General features: G+C 40.9%; 1 protein-coding gene and 1 gene segment (V, D, J or C); both read left to right on the top strand.

The window, feature by feature from the left end:
- The window catches only part of LOC125347236, a 248,507-nt gene that overhangs the window by 78,838 nt on the left and 153,164 nt on the right, over positions 1-16,505 (top strand).
- Positions 6,151-9,355, top strand: LOC125347245 (serine protease 1-like). Its single transcript, XM_048340366.1, has 5 exons — positions 6,151-6,190; positions 7,210-7,381; positions 8,144-8,397; positions 8,764-8,900; positions 9,182-9,355. The coding sequence occupies exons 1-5, from the start codon at positions 6,151-6,153 to the stop codon at positions 9,329-9,331; spliced, it is 753 nt and encodes a 250-aa protein (XP_048196323.1). The 3' UTR covers positions 9,332-9,355.

The raw sequence follows: 16,505 nt of genomic DNA on the forward strand, positions 1-16,505 counted from the left end.
TTCCCGATTTCAGCCTCGGTGTTTGGGTCATTAGCATATAGAAAAGCCATTGATTTCTCAGGCTTTATTTTACAGATATGAAGACAAAAGGAACATTAAAGAATACCCAGAAATATTGACACATGGCTAAAATCATCTAGCTTTCATTAAGGAACCAAAGACATACAACTGAAAAAAGACAGCCTCAGAATGGTGTTGAGAAATATAGTGAACTCCATGAAAAGATGGAAAGCAGATCCCAAGAAGACCCCAAGACCCCAAGACCCCATTACACATATGTCAAAAGGATTACTCTTGGAATGACAAATGATGCTAACGGAAATGTGGCTAATGCTTTTCTCTTTAGCAACAATGAATAAGATGATAAACAGAGAAAAAATACTATCTTCTTCACAACAGCTTGGAATAGGTCAAACATCTAGGTTTATACTTAACCAAGGAGGGGAAAATTCATAAACGAAAAAAATGAAACCTTGAAGAAAGGCATGGAAGAAGACAGTGGAAATGAGAAGTCATAGAAAATTAAATCCCAAATTACAACTGGAATCATAAAAGAAAAATGAAGTGAAATGGAATACAATGCAGTTAAGAATTCAATGTATGGCTGGGCAGTATTGTTCCTGTCTATAATCCTACCTACTAGGGGGTGAGATCTGAAGACTAAGTTTTAAAGCTAGCCCTAGCAGAAAACACAGTGTGATTATTATCACCAGTAAATTACCAGAGAAAGTGAAGATAAAGCCATTGTTCAAGTGGTAGGGCACAATCCCTGAGCAAAAATACCCAGGGACAGCCCTCAAGCCCTGTCTTCAAGCCCCAGAACTACCATGCAAAAAAGAATGAAAAAAAAGAAGGAAATATATATCCTCCAACATTATTTTAAAACAGAATGAAGGAAGGGTTGAGTTGGGAGAGATGGGTATAAGTGTTGAAAAAGGTGACATTTTATTCTTAAACAGATTTACTGAATGGCAACTCATTGTTGAATCTAAATAAAGATAACTAAAATATAGAGAAGAAAGATGGCCCCCAAATAGCAAAATAAAGCTGGGTGAAAATAACAAGGCTGGATTTATCACAAAATATGTGTCCCAGATATAAAAATCCATGGCACTGGGAACAAAACAGGTATGAAGAGGAAAGGAACTTTAAAGAATACCCAGAAATATTGACACATGGCTAAAGTCATCTAGCTTTCATTAAGGAACCAAAGACATACAACTGAAAAAAGACAGCCTCAGAATCGTGTTGAGAAATATAGTGAACTCCATGAAAAGATGGAATGCAGACCCCAAGAATAGTCCTTCTGCAAAAATCAACTCCGACTGTATAAAGGATCCAAATATAAGATCTGGACCAGCTATAGGAACACGAATTTAAAAAACACTCCAAAACATATAGGCAATGACTAGCTGAACAGTACTCCAGTCAACCAATAAGTAAAAACAAGAATGGATAAATATGACAGCATCATATTAAAATATTTCTCCACACATCAGAACCAAGAGATAATTCATGGAATGGGAGAAAATTTTCACTTGGCATTCAATATACAAAGGATAAATACCTAGCACAAAGAGCTCAAAAAGCCTGAACATATAAAAGACAAATAACCCAGTTAAGATATGGGCAATTAAGTGGAATAAAATTCTCGCAGGGGCAAAAGTAGTTACTATCTATTAGACAGTATTAGCAAACTTCAATACACTTAGCTAACATCAGGAATATAAAATCAAGACTCTATCAAGATTGCTTGTCACTCCAACCAGAATAACAATCATTAAGAAATTGAAAAACAACGAACACTGTAACAAATTCAAAGAGAAATTACTGATCATAAACTTTGGGATGAGATATCAAACAGTGTAACTTCTATGGAAATCACTATGAATATTCCTCAAAACCCTGCAAATTGACCTAGGTTATAAACATTAAGCATTATGCTTGTGAGCATGGCTGAGCCAGATTCTCCACACCAGAGAAGCATTGCCCAGAGCTTTAACCTCACACTTCGTACCCCATATAATGTTGGAAAGGATTATGCCTAGGGAGATGCACAGCTGTGCTGGGCAGTGCCTGTCAAATTACAGGTGCTGTTACACCACCAGTGGGAGTCCAATGCTTTCCTTGCTGCTGAGTTCTGAGTTGATACTATTCTATATATCAGTTGTCAGGTGTACAGAATGCATGTTCTTTCCTTTCATAGCCACAAAAGAAGATGGAGAACTATGCATTCTTACCCAAGACGTCATGGGAAATTCAGAAAGTCCTCAAGGCTACAGGAAAACATGGAAAGTTGGTGTTTATGGGATTTCCTACAGGTGGCATGCAAAAAGATTGTTGTAGATCTCGTCAGAGGTCCAGACAAGGTCAACTAATCATCCAGTTACAGCCTGGCAACTTGGTGTGGCTCAAACTCCTGCTTCCCCTTTTCCTGCTCCCCACCTTTAAGCAAGGAGAAATAGGCAATTTCATGACCCACAGACACACGAGCACATCGTATTCTTAACAAAACAAACATAGGAATGGAGAACAGTCCCATCAATTAAGGTTTCAAATATATTCAAGAAAAATTCCGGTTCTGGAATACAATAACACTAGAGAAATTCAGTGCATATGAAAATAAATCAATAAAATAATCCAATACACCGTAGCATCAAATGAACTAAAATATTGAGCGGAAAATTAAGCAAGCAAATAAAAGATCTCTGTAGGAACAGCTGTTCAAAAAAAATAAGATGATCATGTGGAGCTCATTCTGTACTAAATTGTATTCTGTCACTCAACAGGAGCTATAGCCACAGCAAATCTCTCCATTGGTTTAAAGCCTGCAAGAAATATGAGTTTCTTGTAAAGTGAGAACAGTCCATCGGCTTCCACCAGAGTTGAGAGGTGGATCATCAAGCCGTAGCATTAGTTTTTCTTTCTCCTTCTCCCACCAAAGCAAACCACCGTTTGAGCTTTGAATGGTTTCTTTCATAGCCCTTGGTTGCAATTCTGATGATCCGTGCTTTGTATCTGTTTTCCCTGCTCTTTCTGCAGTCTCAACATTCTTCTCTTTGTCTCCTTGCAAGAGACACTCTTCCCAAGGAGAAAAAGTTCTACTCTGTGGAGGATGGGATGATATTCCCCAAGGCAGCAAAAGATGGACATGAACTTGGGTTCAAGGATGAGATCTTGGTGGGACCCCTGCATTCCTTATCCAAGTGAACATAGAGAGGCCATTTAACCTCCAACATTTAGTTGCTTCCTTTCTTCATGTTGACAAGGAGACAGACAATACTGTCTCTGTCTCTGACTGGCCATATTAGTGAGGCTCCACCAAGCATCATATGAGGAATGAAAGCACAGAACTTTACAACTGAATTCACCATGCTTGAATCTTGCAACTTTAACTTAATTGGGGATGGGGGAGGCCGATTAAATCATTGTAACATAACAAAGCTCAATGTTACTTGATCACCCTTGAAGTGAGCTAAAACATTGATGTTGGTGGGGATGAAATGAAGAGGTATTTGTGGGCCTTGTGCAATGGACAGGGGAGACCAAACTGTGCAAAATTAGTCTCTGTTTCCATACTTGAAAGAAAGTAGATTGACAATGCCAAGCACCATGTGGGGGCCAACAGTATGAATTAGACGAGCATTCAGAGGAAACCATTGTTGAGAACGAACAATATCCAAAACTGAACACAATTCCCCATCCATACCATTTATCTGAGTATATAATGAATGGTTTCAGCCTAAGACTAACTTCAGTACTTTCCCAGAGGTGACTTGAACTAATTTGATGAAAGGAGATCTGAAGCTCTTTATGAGATCACAAAATATGGGAAAGGTGAAACTTCAAATTCTAGATACAGAACTCCTAATGGAGGATTTTGAATGGAGTCAAGGCTTCGTGGGTGAATCAAGGCCACCCACCCAGAGACATTAACTGTCATTCCCTGTAAGACACCTATGCAGTGCATTTAGGACCAATATTAGGGCAAAAGTCTACCCTTATTTTGCATACATCCTCACTCCCACCATAGCTGTATTTGATGCTAGAGAAATGAGCCCCTGTGTCAGGGGCCAGATGGGCCAAGTAGCACAGGTAGATAAGCATCTGACAAGAGGTGCCAAGTGAAATATTTATTCAAGGCACATTTCTGACACTAAGGCAAGTGTCCAGCAGAATCTGGATGTCAAATTTGCCTTTTGCAGACATCTGATTTGATACCCACCAAACCTTTAAGATGCCACCTGCCACAATCCCACACTTTACATGTTTGCCATTTTGAAATAACTTCTTGAGGAAGAATGGATGCCTCGGAGTCCCGGCATCTTCCTCTATAGAAGAGAATTATTCATTCTGTGTGTTTCACAATCAGTATATTTACAAATTTGTACTGGCTAATAGCACACAAAAGGCAGTGTAATTGTGTATCTGACTCTTCATGTTTACATATATATTTATGACCAACCTATAACCTACAAATATCAGAGAAACCATATATTCCTATCTCTCTAAGACTGACCTAATTTACCTAACATAATGATTTCCATTTTATATTCCATGTTATATCACATTCTCTCAATTCATGCACCTATTGAAAGGCATCTGGGATTGTTCCCTAGCATGGTTATGGTGAATACTGTAGCAATGAATATTAGAATTTATCCTGACTAAACATATTAACAAAAGTATAGTATATGAAGGGGAGGATTCCAATGACATGATTCCCTTGAACAGTGAACTCCCAGTATCATAAAATGAATCCCAGGAAGTAGAACATGTCATATCAGGGGAGGTCAGAAACACAGGGAGATACAGGACAAAAGTGAAGAATTATGGCCAAATACAGTCATCATAATCAATGCACATGTGTGAAAATGGAAACAGGAAATTGAGGTGATGAGTGGGATTGGGAAAGGTGAGCAGAATAATGGAAGGGTGACATTGACAAATGTGCATTTGATTCACCAATTAGCATGTTGTGATGAAAGCCATTTGGACAACTATGTATAGATAATTAATGCAAAAAAACCAGAAAAATTGGCAGTATACTATCAATGTTAGTACACACATTTTGAACATTCATAAGGCACTCAGAAATAATAATAACAAAAGCACTCCCACTCAGATAAGGGCCCATGAGACATTAGGCAGCATGCAATGCTCCCAGGTGACACGGCTGAGCTATGTTCCCTAGCATGGGGATGCTAGCCCATCGATTCCTAGGATCAGATTAGAAGTTGCTCTAACAGCCCATATCCACATCACCTACAATATATCCTAATTCCATTTCCGCCACACCCAGACTGCCTTCTCTGACCCAATGACCAGTATTAAAATCGAGATTTCTCCCACTGTGTTCAGCAGAACTCCGACTATCGCCAGCATTTTAAAGAGTTCTACTCACCTACTGCACATTTGACCTCATCCCTGAAACCAAAAAGAACCAGCCTCCTACAGTCAGAATGGTATTAAACACAATTAGCCACTATACAAAGTCAGTATCCATACACTAGTGGGCAGTGGTGCAAATAAAAAAAACAAACCACCACCAACAACCAAAGAAACCCTCCAGGTTGAATTTTAGCAGTATTACAGAGCCCACACCGCAAAGAAATTCTGAATCTCGCTACTCATTATCTACACATCTCATTATTTTCTTGGGAATTCTGAACCCCAAAGGCCTGAATTACCCAATGTATGGGGAAGGTGAGGAATTGGAAGAAGTCATTATGATTATGGACAGAACTCCCTGGAAATGGACTATGCCAAAAAAAAAAAAAAAAGCAGATCCGAAGAATTCCCAAGACCCAGTACATTCTCTCTTGGGGAATATCTCATTTTTTTCACCAAACACATATTACTATCATAAATAATTTAATGATTTGCCAGTTTTTTCCATCCCAGCCTCCTACCAGCCAACAGCTGTTCTCCCTCTGCCCTCTGAAAAGAAATTTCCACCTCCCTTTTGGGCCACCTATGCAAAGAGTGTCCAAATATATCACAGATGATGCAATGCCTCCCCAGGTGGGTAAAGCTGCAGGTGTGTTTTATGAGGGAGGGGAAGTGATCATTCCAACTTTGTGCCCTCCTCCCCATTCCAGGAGTATAAAGACAGGCATGGACCACTGTCCAAGTCACCCATCTCTCACCATGAGCTCACTCCTGATCCTGGTTCTTGTGGCAGCTGCTGGTGAGTTCTCTGCTTTGCCTTGGACTTCATCTTTTTGAACAAGGATGACATGGCTGTTGATCAAAGCTGTCTCTGCATTCCTGCCTCCACACTTGCATTCTAGTTCCTGCTGGACTTTCTTCCTTCACTCTTTCATGAGTTGTATATAAGTCTGACCTCGCTTATGTTCTCCATGTCTCTATTCTGACCCGTATCCTCCATTGACCTAATGCAGCTCTAAGGAAATGGTGGCTCCAAAGGAATCCCAGGTAGGAAGTGGCCATGTGATGGACAGGTGAGATTACTGACCTGTCGATCTCTGCTCTCAAGAAGCTGGCTCGTTCATGCCAGCCATCTTCTGCTTGGGCCCCAAACCTCTGAAGTGGCTCTAGCATAGACATGTTTTACCTCAAATTAATAAGGTGAAAGTGTAAACATTACATTCTGTCAGATGTATACCCTTGGAATTTTCTAATTAGATATACAGGCACCAGCCTGTACATTGCATTAAAACTGTCACAAAGCTGAAGATTATGCAGCCATGTTTATGAATCATCATTCTCTTGACCTACATCGGAATGGGAATATAGGTCCTCTATGCAAGTTTGCTGGTTTAAACTTTATGCGAGGTGATATACAATAAGCTCTACTCAGTCATGACATTTCCCTTGCTATGCTGAATCTCATCATCTGGAGCTCCAACAGGCAAGCTTTGTAGATAAATACACAGACAGAGTCAAGACATTGAGAACGTCAAATTCTGAAGGCACCCTACTGCCAGATTATGAGGTGGTCTTTCTTTATGTCCTCAATCTGCAGTCTCAGAAGGAACTCATATTCTTCAGGGTTTCTAGACATGCACCCAGGCGATGCCAACATTCAGAACAATAACACACTGTGACTCCAAAGGTCAATCTTCAGTAATGGCTAGGTTTAGTGACTGTGATGATTAGGTCTAGTAGTTTCCTTTCAGCAGAAACAAGATTGAATCCATTCTCCAATACATTGCTGAATTGGATTCTTCCCTATCTTCACTCTAGCTGCTTTTCCTCTTGATGATGATGACAAGATCGTCGGAGGCTACACCTGTGCAAAGAATTCTGTCCCCTACCAGGTGTCCCTGAACTCTGGCGCCCACGTCTGCGGTGGCTCCCTCATCAATGACCAGTGGGTGGTGTCTGCAGCCCACTGCTACAATCCCCACCTGCAGCGGTAAGTGCCAGGCCCTAGGCTAGGCTTTGAAGAAAGATGGCTTGATCCTCATGTGGACTACATTCTAAGTAAATGGAAAAAGCTATGGAAAGAGAAGCTTTCTTGATGGAGATGGGGTTGAAGACCCAGGATTTAAACAAAACAAATATTCATTAAAACATAAGCTTTGGTCCATAGCCAGGAGGAACACAGTAATGTGGCAAGGCTTCAAGAGGGAGGCACAGTTGGCTCAAGGCTGTCATCCAAGCTACTCAGGAGGCTGAGATCTGAGGATCACAGTTCAAAGCCAGGCTTGTGAGAAAAGTTCATGAGAGACTCATCTCCAATGAACTGCTCAAGAAGAGACAGAAGGGGTGCTTTCACTCAAGTGGTAGAATGCTAGCCTTGAGCAGTGCAAAGGCCCTGAGTTCAAGCTGCATGAATGGCCAAAAAAAGAAAAAATGAAACCCAAAAGGCCTTGAAGATAGAGGAATGAGTGTCTCACAGTAGAGAAGCTATTTCCAAGTTTTCAGGCAGGGGGTTGGACAGTGGTGAGTGCTAAAGTCTGTGTTTCACCTGAAGACGCATCTGGGAAGCATTTCCATGTGTAAGATCTCTCAGTCCTGAGTGATCTACACGAGGGACTCATAACCCCCTCTCCTTCACTACCCATGGGTTATCCTGGTGGTGGTGCTGCATGCCCATTTCAAGCTTCTGGACACAGTCCCATTAGACAGCACGAGCAAAGGGAATAACATTCTGAATCCACTCGTCTTCCGACAGCTTCATCCAAGTGAGGCTGGGAGAGCATAACATCAGAGCCTTGGAGGGAGATGAGCAGTTCATCGATGCTGCCAAGATTATCATTCACCCTCAGTATAACAGCACAACCGCGGTCAACGACATCCTGTTGATCAAGCTCTCCTCACCTGCCTCCCTCAACTCCCGTGTGGCCACCGTGTCTCTGCCAACCTCGTGTGCGCCTGTTGGCACCCAGTGCCTCATCTCCGGCTGGGGCAACGTTCTGAGCTTTGGTGGTGAGTGGAACCATCCTCTTTCCCACAGTGCACATTCCCTACACTATTACAATACTGAATGTCACTGGGAAAGATTCTCTTCACTTCTGGGATTCAAGTAGATTTCACGTAACTACCATACACCAAATCTTGGATGTCAGAGAGATGCAAAGTTTCCCTACATGTGAATGAGAATGTTGCTCTAGATGGTGTTATTTTGGTTTTGGGAAGGTGAATGCCATAAGCTCCTTTTGACAAACAAAATTGTCCTTTCTTGCTTGGACTTGAATAGTAGAGTACTCTGCAGTAGAAACTGGTGGATTGTTCCTCTCCAGCCTGATCTGACTCTTACTTCTGAATTCTTTGATATTTCCCTGCCTCTCCAAGTCTACAATCCAGACCTGCTGCAGTGTGTGGAAGTTCCTATACTAAATCAGGCTGACTGTGAAGCATCCTACCCTGGAGAAATCACCAAGGACATGGTCTGTGCTGGCTTCCTCGAGGGAGGCAAGGATGCCTGCCAGGTGATTTTACCCTTCTCATCAATGCTTCTGATCACAAACCGAACCCACTGGGAACATGATTTGAAGGACCAATTCGGGGAGGCTAGGATTCTAGCGCAATGTCTCCAGGCTCCGTTGAAAAGTGAATAAGACTCTTTTGACTGCATCTCATCCTCTTAGCAAAATCAGAGCATGGACCACCATGAGAAAGACAGGGGAGACAAATGGGCGTTGAGGTCAGGGTGAGTGGAGTTTGATGTCTTCTGCTCTGTGACTTATACCACATTGTTTGTTCATCCTAGGGAGATTCTGGTGGCCCTATGGTGTGCAATGGAGAGCTCCAGGGAATTGTCTCTTGGGGACTTGGCTGTGCCTGGGAAGGATTCCCTGGGGTGTACACAAGAGTGTGCAAGTATGTGGACTGGATTCAGGACACCATCGCTGCCAACTGAGCACCCTCAGTCCCTCTCAATCAATGTGCCAATAAAGTGAATCACCCCTCCCTGAATGTGTCTGTGCCATTTCTGGAGTAAAATATCCTCCAAGCTTAAGTGACAGATGAGAACAACTCCTTTTTCCTACTACTTTTCTCACGGATCGATATTAACAAATAATGTCTGCCCCTACCCTGAAAAATAATCATAGGCATGTAAGAAGGACTCTATACTTCAGACAAAAATTATCTGTGAAAAATATCATGTAAAAAACATTCTTAAGCTTGATCATTGGGCTGGCAATGTGTCTTAGTGGTAGTGTACTTGCCTAGCATGCATGAAGCTGTGGGTTCGATTCCTCAGCACCACATATATTGAAAAATCCAGAAGTGGCTCTTTGGCTCAAGTGGCAGAGTGCTAGCCTTGAGGAAAAGAAGCTTAAAGAGACAGAACCCAGGCCCTGAGTTCAAGCCCCATGTCTGGCAGAAGAAAAACAAAACTTGATAGTTCTATGTGTCCTAACATTATTACTGTGCGCACATGTGGGCATGACTGGTGAGAACACCACATCCTTGGACTATGGCAGGAAACCCTTACAGCCAGGGTAATTGTATCTAAGGGAACTTCCATATCTACTGCCCCAGTTTATTCTGTTCAGTCCACGACATACATATTAATAAGCCACTTGTTCTCTCTCATAGCACTAGGTGCATTCTTACAGGAACCCTCACTGGCCTTTTCCTGAACACCTGCTCATGTGCTTACAGGACAGAAAAGTGACCCCTCTGATTCCATCTATCACATTTTCATGAAACCTGTCCATAGTTTACAATGACAATATGCTTTTACCCTCCTGAGAACTTTGTTTGCTCTGCATCTCTTGGATGCACTCTCCCAAATATGTTGGTTGCTATTCTAGACTGACAGAAAGAAAGCAGATTTGCAGGCAGAATTACGATCACATGCAAATCTCATACACAGAAGATGATAGATGGGCAAATTTTTTCTTTTGTGTCTACCTGTGCTGTAACCAAGCATCCAAGGTCCTTACTACAGTTGTGCTCTACTCTTTGAATCTGGTTTTTAATTTCTTCCTAGCCCATTGTTACCGACATCTGCATTTGGGGAGGCCAAACAGAGTTTGGTAGAGGAAAAAAACTGTGTTCACAATGATATATATGTTGTAAGTATGAACCATAACACTTGCTGAAACGGACTTGGGAAGAGTTGAAGGGAGATGAAACAAAGCAATGAAGATGCTAGTTTGAGAAAGATACATCGTACATACGTCACCATGAAAGACCCTGGGATGACATACAATGCAAACAGAAATGTGCTTAATATTTTTCTATATAGCAACAAGGAACAAGATGATAAGAGAGAAATAATACAATCCTATTCACAGTAGCCTTATACTTAACCATGGAGGGGAGCAATTCATAAAGGAGACTGAAAAACCCTTAAAGAAAGATTTTGAAGATGACAGCAGAAATTAGAAGACAAAAAAAAATAAATCCAAATTTCCCCTGGAAACAGGAAAGATGAATGAAGAATAGGTGGAAGACAACACAGTTGGGAATTCATTGTATGTCTGGGCAGTGTTTTCTCTTTTCTATACTCCTCTCTACTAAGAGGCTGAGATCTGAAGTCTAAGGTTCAAAGCAAGCCAGGAAAATCCATGAGATTATTATTACCAATAAATTACCAGAGAAGCTGAAGTTGGAGTCATGGCTCCCGTGCTAAGAAGCCTCTAGCAAAAGAAGAAAAAGAAAAAACAAAAACAACTCAGGGACAGCTCTCAGGCCGTGATTCAAAACCCCAGAACTGGCATAAAAGAAAGAAAAAAAGAATTCAATATATATCCTCCAATATTATTATGAAGCAGAGTGAATGAAGGGGTGATTTGGGAGGGATGGGTGTTGAAATAGGTGACATTTTATTCATAATCAGCTTTGTTGAATGGCAACTCATCTTTAAACTGCTTAAAGGTAATAGCAAAATAAAGCTGAGTGAAGGTCACAAGTTATACTGGTCATGTCACTGGACAAAATCTGATATAAAGACAAAAGGAACACTAAAGAATACCCAAAAATGTTACCACATGGCTACAGTAATCCAGTTTTCATTAAGGAGACAAAGACATCTAATTCAAAAAGACATCCTAAGAATCGTGTTGAGAAAACTGGACAATTCCAACAAAAGATGGAAAGCAGACCCCCAAGATCACTCCTTGCACAAACTTTAGATCTGAGACTACTATAGGAACAGTAATGAAAAATTCTGAAAAATGAAGGCCCTGACATTATCTGAACTGTACTCAAATCAACCAAGTAAGTAAAAACAAGAATGCCTAAATTTCACAGCATCCCATTAAAATACTTCTTTTTTATATAAATAAATATATATTTTTTATTATCAAACTGAATTACAGAGAGGTTACAGTTTCATACAATAGGCATTGGAACCATTTCTTGTACTGTTTGTTACCTCCATTAAAATACTTCTTCACACATCAAAGCCAAGAGACAATTTATGGTTTGAGAAAAAATCTTCACCTGCCATTCAACAGACAAAGGATTAGTACCTAGCACAAACAAAGAGCTCCAAAAAGCTGAACCGCTAAACAACAGATAACCCAATTAAGAAATGGGCAAGAGAGTGGAATAGACAGTTCTCAGGAAAACAAAAACAAAAACAAAACTTGCAGTCTAAGAGATACTAGTAGCAAACTTCAATACCCTTATCTAACATCCAGGTTATGCAATCAAGACTCTATCAACATTGCTTCTCCTCCAAATCAGAATAACAATCATTAAGAAATCAATAAATGGGCTAAAGACCTTAAGAGAGACTTCTCTGAAGAGGAAATGAGAATGGCCCAGTCATTTGAAGAAGGGCTCACCACTGGCCATAAAAGAAATGCAGATCAAAACAACAGTGAGATTCCACCTTACCCGAGTAAGAATGTCCATTATCAAGTGGGAGTATAAACTTAGTCAACTATTCTGGAAAGCAGTATGGAGGTTCCTCAAAAGGCTAAACATAGAACTCTCCTATGCCCCAGCAACCTGGCTTTTGGGCATTTACTCAAAGGATTATGAGCTAGATCACTCTGAAGCTACCAACACAACTATGTTTATCTCAGCACAACTTGTCATCGCTAAAATATGGAACCAACCCAGATGCCCCTCAGTAGATGAGTGGATCAAGAAAATGTGGTTGTATGCACCCATTGGAATTCCATGCTTCTTTTAGAAAGAATGACTGGGCCCCATTTGTGAGGTCAAGGAAAGACTTGGAGAAAAATCATACTAAGTTACTAAGTGAAGTGAGCCAGACTCAAAGAAACATAAACTCTATGATTTCACTCATTGGAAACAATGAGTACTTGTCTAGGATAGTCCTAGCAGAGGTGCACAATAGCTCAATGAAGCGATGTTACATAGGATTACATAAGATGATGCTAAGGGTAATTAACTACAAATTTGGAAATAAGTGGTTTATCTTTGTTGCTGTTATTTTCATTGTACTATAAGAAATTATGCCTTTTTCTTTTGTCTTTCTTCCCCATGGTTTTACCCTGATGTCACTGTGCTGACTTTGGTGCACTGGATATTTTATGTAAGTTTATTGGAACTAGGGAAGGGGAACAGCAAAATGGAGGCAAAAAAGTAAAGGGTAAACCAATGTAGCAGCAATACCTACAGAAAATATGCTGTAAACCAACTGTACATCTTGGAGGAGTGTGGGGAGGGACCGAGGAGGGGGGTCGGTGGGAGAAAAATGAAGGAGGAAGTAACAAGTTACACATGAAACTGTAACCTCTCTGTACATCACTTTGATGATACATTAATTAATTTTTTAAATGTGACAAAACAAGAAAAAAAATTTAAAAAACAACAAATGTCACAACAAATTTACAGAGAAAAAAACCATCCTAAATTTTTGGTTGAGATGTAAACTAGTGTAAGCACTGTGCAAATCACTATAGATATTCCTCAAAACCTACAAATTGACCTGTGTGATAACCTTATAGCCTTTTGCTTGTGAGCATGGCTGTGAGCCAGATTCTCCAGAGCAGAGAAGCATTGTCCAGAGCTTTAACCTCACACTCTGTACCCCATACAATGTCGGAGAGACTTATGCCAAGGGACATGCACTGCTGTGCTGGGCAGTGCCTGTCAAATTACAGGTGCTGTTACAACTCCAGTGGGAGTCCGTTGCTTTTCCTAGGTGCTCAGTTCACAGTTGAAACTATTCCATATTTCAGTTCTCAGGTATACAGAATGTGTGTTATTTCCTTTCATAGCCATAGAAGAAGATGGAGAACTACCCATTCTTACCCAAGACGTCATGGGAAAATCCAGAAAGTCCTCAAGGCTACAGGAAAACATGGAAAGTTGGTGTTTATGGGATTTGCTACAGGTGGCATGTGAAGGGTTTGTTGTAGATCTCGTCAGAGGTCCAGACAAGGTCAATTATACATCCAGTTAGAACCTCGCATTTTCCTTGCTGACAGAAATAGAACTTGGACACTTTGACTCACCACAGATATCAGAGCCTGAATTTGTTATGATCATGGGACCTCTGACCCATATGCAAGTCTGACACACACTTCATTGTTATCTCTTAACATACTTCTCTTGATTATTTTTTGTGGGGGGTAATTATGAGATTACTGCTGTTCTCAAGATGATGGACCTTTGAACTTGGAAAAAATTACACTAAGTGAAGTGAGCCAGACCCCAAGAAACATGGACTCTATGGTCTCCCTCATAGGGAATAATTAGCACAGGTTTAGGCTAGTCAAAGCAGAGGATTCCAAGAGCCCAATAGCTGTAACCTTATGAACTCATAAGATGATGATAAGTGAAATGAACTCCATGTTATGGAAATGACTGTTAGATCACTGTTGTAATTACTTTGAACATGCCATGTGAAACCATAGATTCTATTACTGATGATTCTTGTATCCCCTTCCTGTGGCTGCACCTGCACTATCTCTGTATCTTATCTGAGTACATTGGAAACCGTGTGTACTGGTATTACAACTAGGAAACTAAAAGGAAATACCAAAATCGAGACACAGGGTAAAAACATAAATGACTACAAAAGGAATACTCGCAAAACGGTTTGGTGCAAATCAAGTGAACAACTCATGGGGGGAAAGGGAAAGGGGGAAGGGGTGAATGAGGGAGGAGGTAACAAACAGTACTAGAAATGTATCCAATGCCTAACGTATGAAACTGTAACCTCTCTGTACATCAGTTTGACAAAAAAAATTTTAGAAAAAGAAGAAGAAGGTGGACCTTTTCCATCCTATCTGTATACACAGACAAGAATACAAAGAGTTTATGTCGTGTAGGGAAAGAAAAGAACACTGTTTTTGGGTAGGGAGAGTTTGGGAATGGTTTTTGTGGCTCAGAATCTATGTGAAAATGTTATCCATGGACAGGACTATTTGTGTTAATGGAAGGGGGAAGATCAATGCTTTCCTGATATATATTGCTTCTGCAGAAGATTCTTAGAGCAGCATAGTTTGAGGTACCAGGAATATAAGCAGAGAATGTCCATAGATACATACAATTGGCTAAGGCTCTACACTCTAATGACTACGATGGGTCCCAAAATAGATGCAACTAAAGTTGTACATTCATGCAGGTATGGGTATGTTTACATTCAAATATTTTTCTCTTTTACTTTTAATATTCAGAAGCACCTGTATACTTCCCCACTTGAAAGACCATCAACATGATTGATGTCATTAACTTGTGCAAATTTACCCAGAAGAAATGTGGAAAGTTGAGGCACAATCATATTAATCATATTATAGATGTTCCTCCTCTGCCTTTGAACATACACAACCCTTTTTCCATCAAATCCTTGATGCCTTCTCATCAAGAGAACAGATAATTCTATGTCTTATGGAAAAACAATTTAAAGTCTGGAGGTTAAGTATCTTCTCTTATTTATGTAAATGATGTAGATACAGAACCTCTTTTTCTGAAAACCAAATTCTTTTCCAGGAATTTTGCTATACAGTGGAGTCATTTCAACCTCTCCTAAGGCTTGGTTGCAAATGGGATTTGATTCTTATTATAACATATTTTAATATTTTACGTTATCCTGAACCTTTTCCCTCTCAGTTGTTATTCATTTGTGTTCTCTTCCATCCTCCAGTAAGGTCAGATGATGAATTGATTTGATGGCACATGGATCTCATTCAGTCTGCTGTTCTCTAAGTATGACAGAACTCTGACAAATGGTTGTTCTCGACAGGCTGCAGGTGAAACTCTATTCTTGTTGCTCTGCTTGTTGCTTTAATTGGAAACTAAGAGGGCTCTTATGGCTAGAACTCCTTGGATTGCAGTTCAAAGCTAGCACAGGCAGAAAATCTCCCTAAAACTCCATCTCCCAATTAACCAGCAAAGAACCAGACTGGAAGCTTGGCTCAAGAGAACCAGAGAAATGCTGAAAGCAGCACCGTGGCTCAAGTGGTAGAGCACTAGCCTCGTGCAGAAGTACCCAGGGACAGTGCCCAGTGCCTGAGTTCAAACCCCGTGAAGGCCAATGGGAGCATGCCATCCCAGCAACAAGCACCTAGACCCCTGTGACTCAGCCAGTCCAGGGAACAAGGATCATGGAGAGGAGTAAGAGGAGAATGACGTCACATCCTAAATGGAATCATCTTGTCTTGCCCTTTCAAAACTAATCAGACCCAGGAGATCAGGAGAAATAGTTGGTCACCTACCCAATGCCCATACCTGTCCATTTTCCTTTTGATTACCGGCGTGTGCCACCATGGCCTGCCCACTAGCCCTAAACACTGCCTTCCGTTAATCCTCCTTCCTTATAATGGGGCACAATTGGGTTTATGTTCTGAATGGAATTTTTCTGGATATGCCCAGGGTATGTTCTCCTATGTCATTCATGTTAACTGGTCCTGTGAACCTGTCAGCCTTTTGACTGACCTTTTCAAAAGTCACTTTTAACAGGATAACATCCCTCACTGAGGTCACCACCTGGAAACTTGCAGATACACTGCTGTGCCCAGCGCAGATCTGGACCCTGGAGTCCCCCAGCCCTAGGGATTTCCTAATGTGCTTAAGCTACAGAAGGTAGCCAGAGAAGACCATGACACCCTCTGGCCATGGTAACCATTCTCGTGGAAATGATGAGGACTTTTGCCAAC

This window comes from Perognathus longimembris, chromosome 2 (genome assembly GCF_023159225.1).
Source record: "Perognathus longimembris pacificus isolate PPM17 chromosome 2, ASM2315922v1, whole genome shotgun sequence".
Lineage (NCBI taxonomy): Eukaryota > Metazoa > Chordata > Mammalia > Rodentia > Heteromyidae > Perognathus > Perognathus longimembris.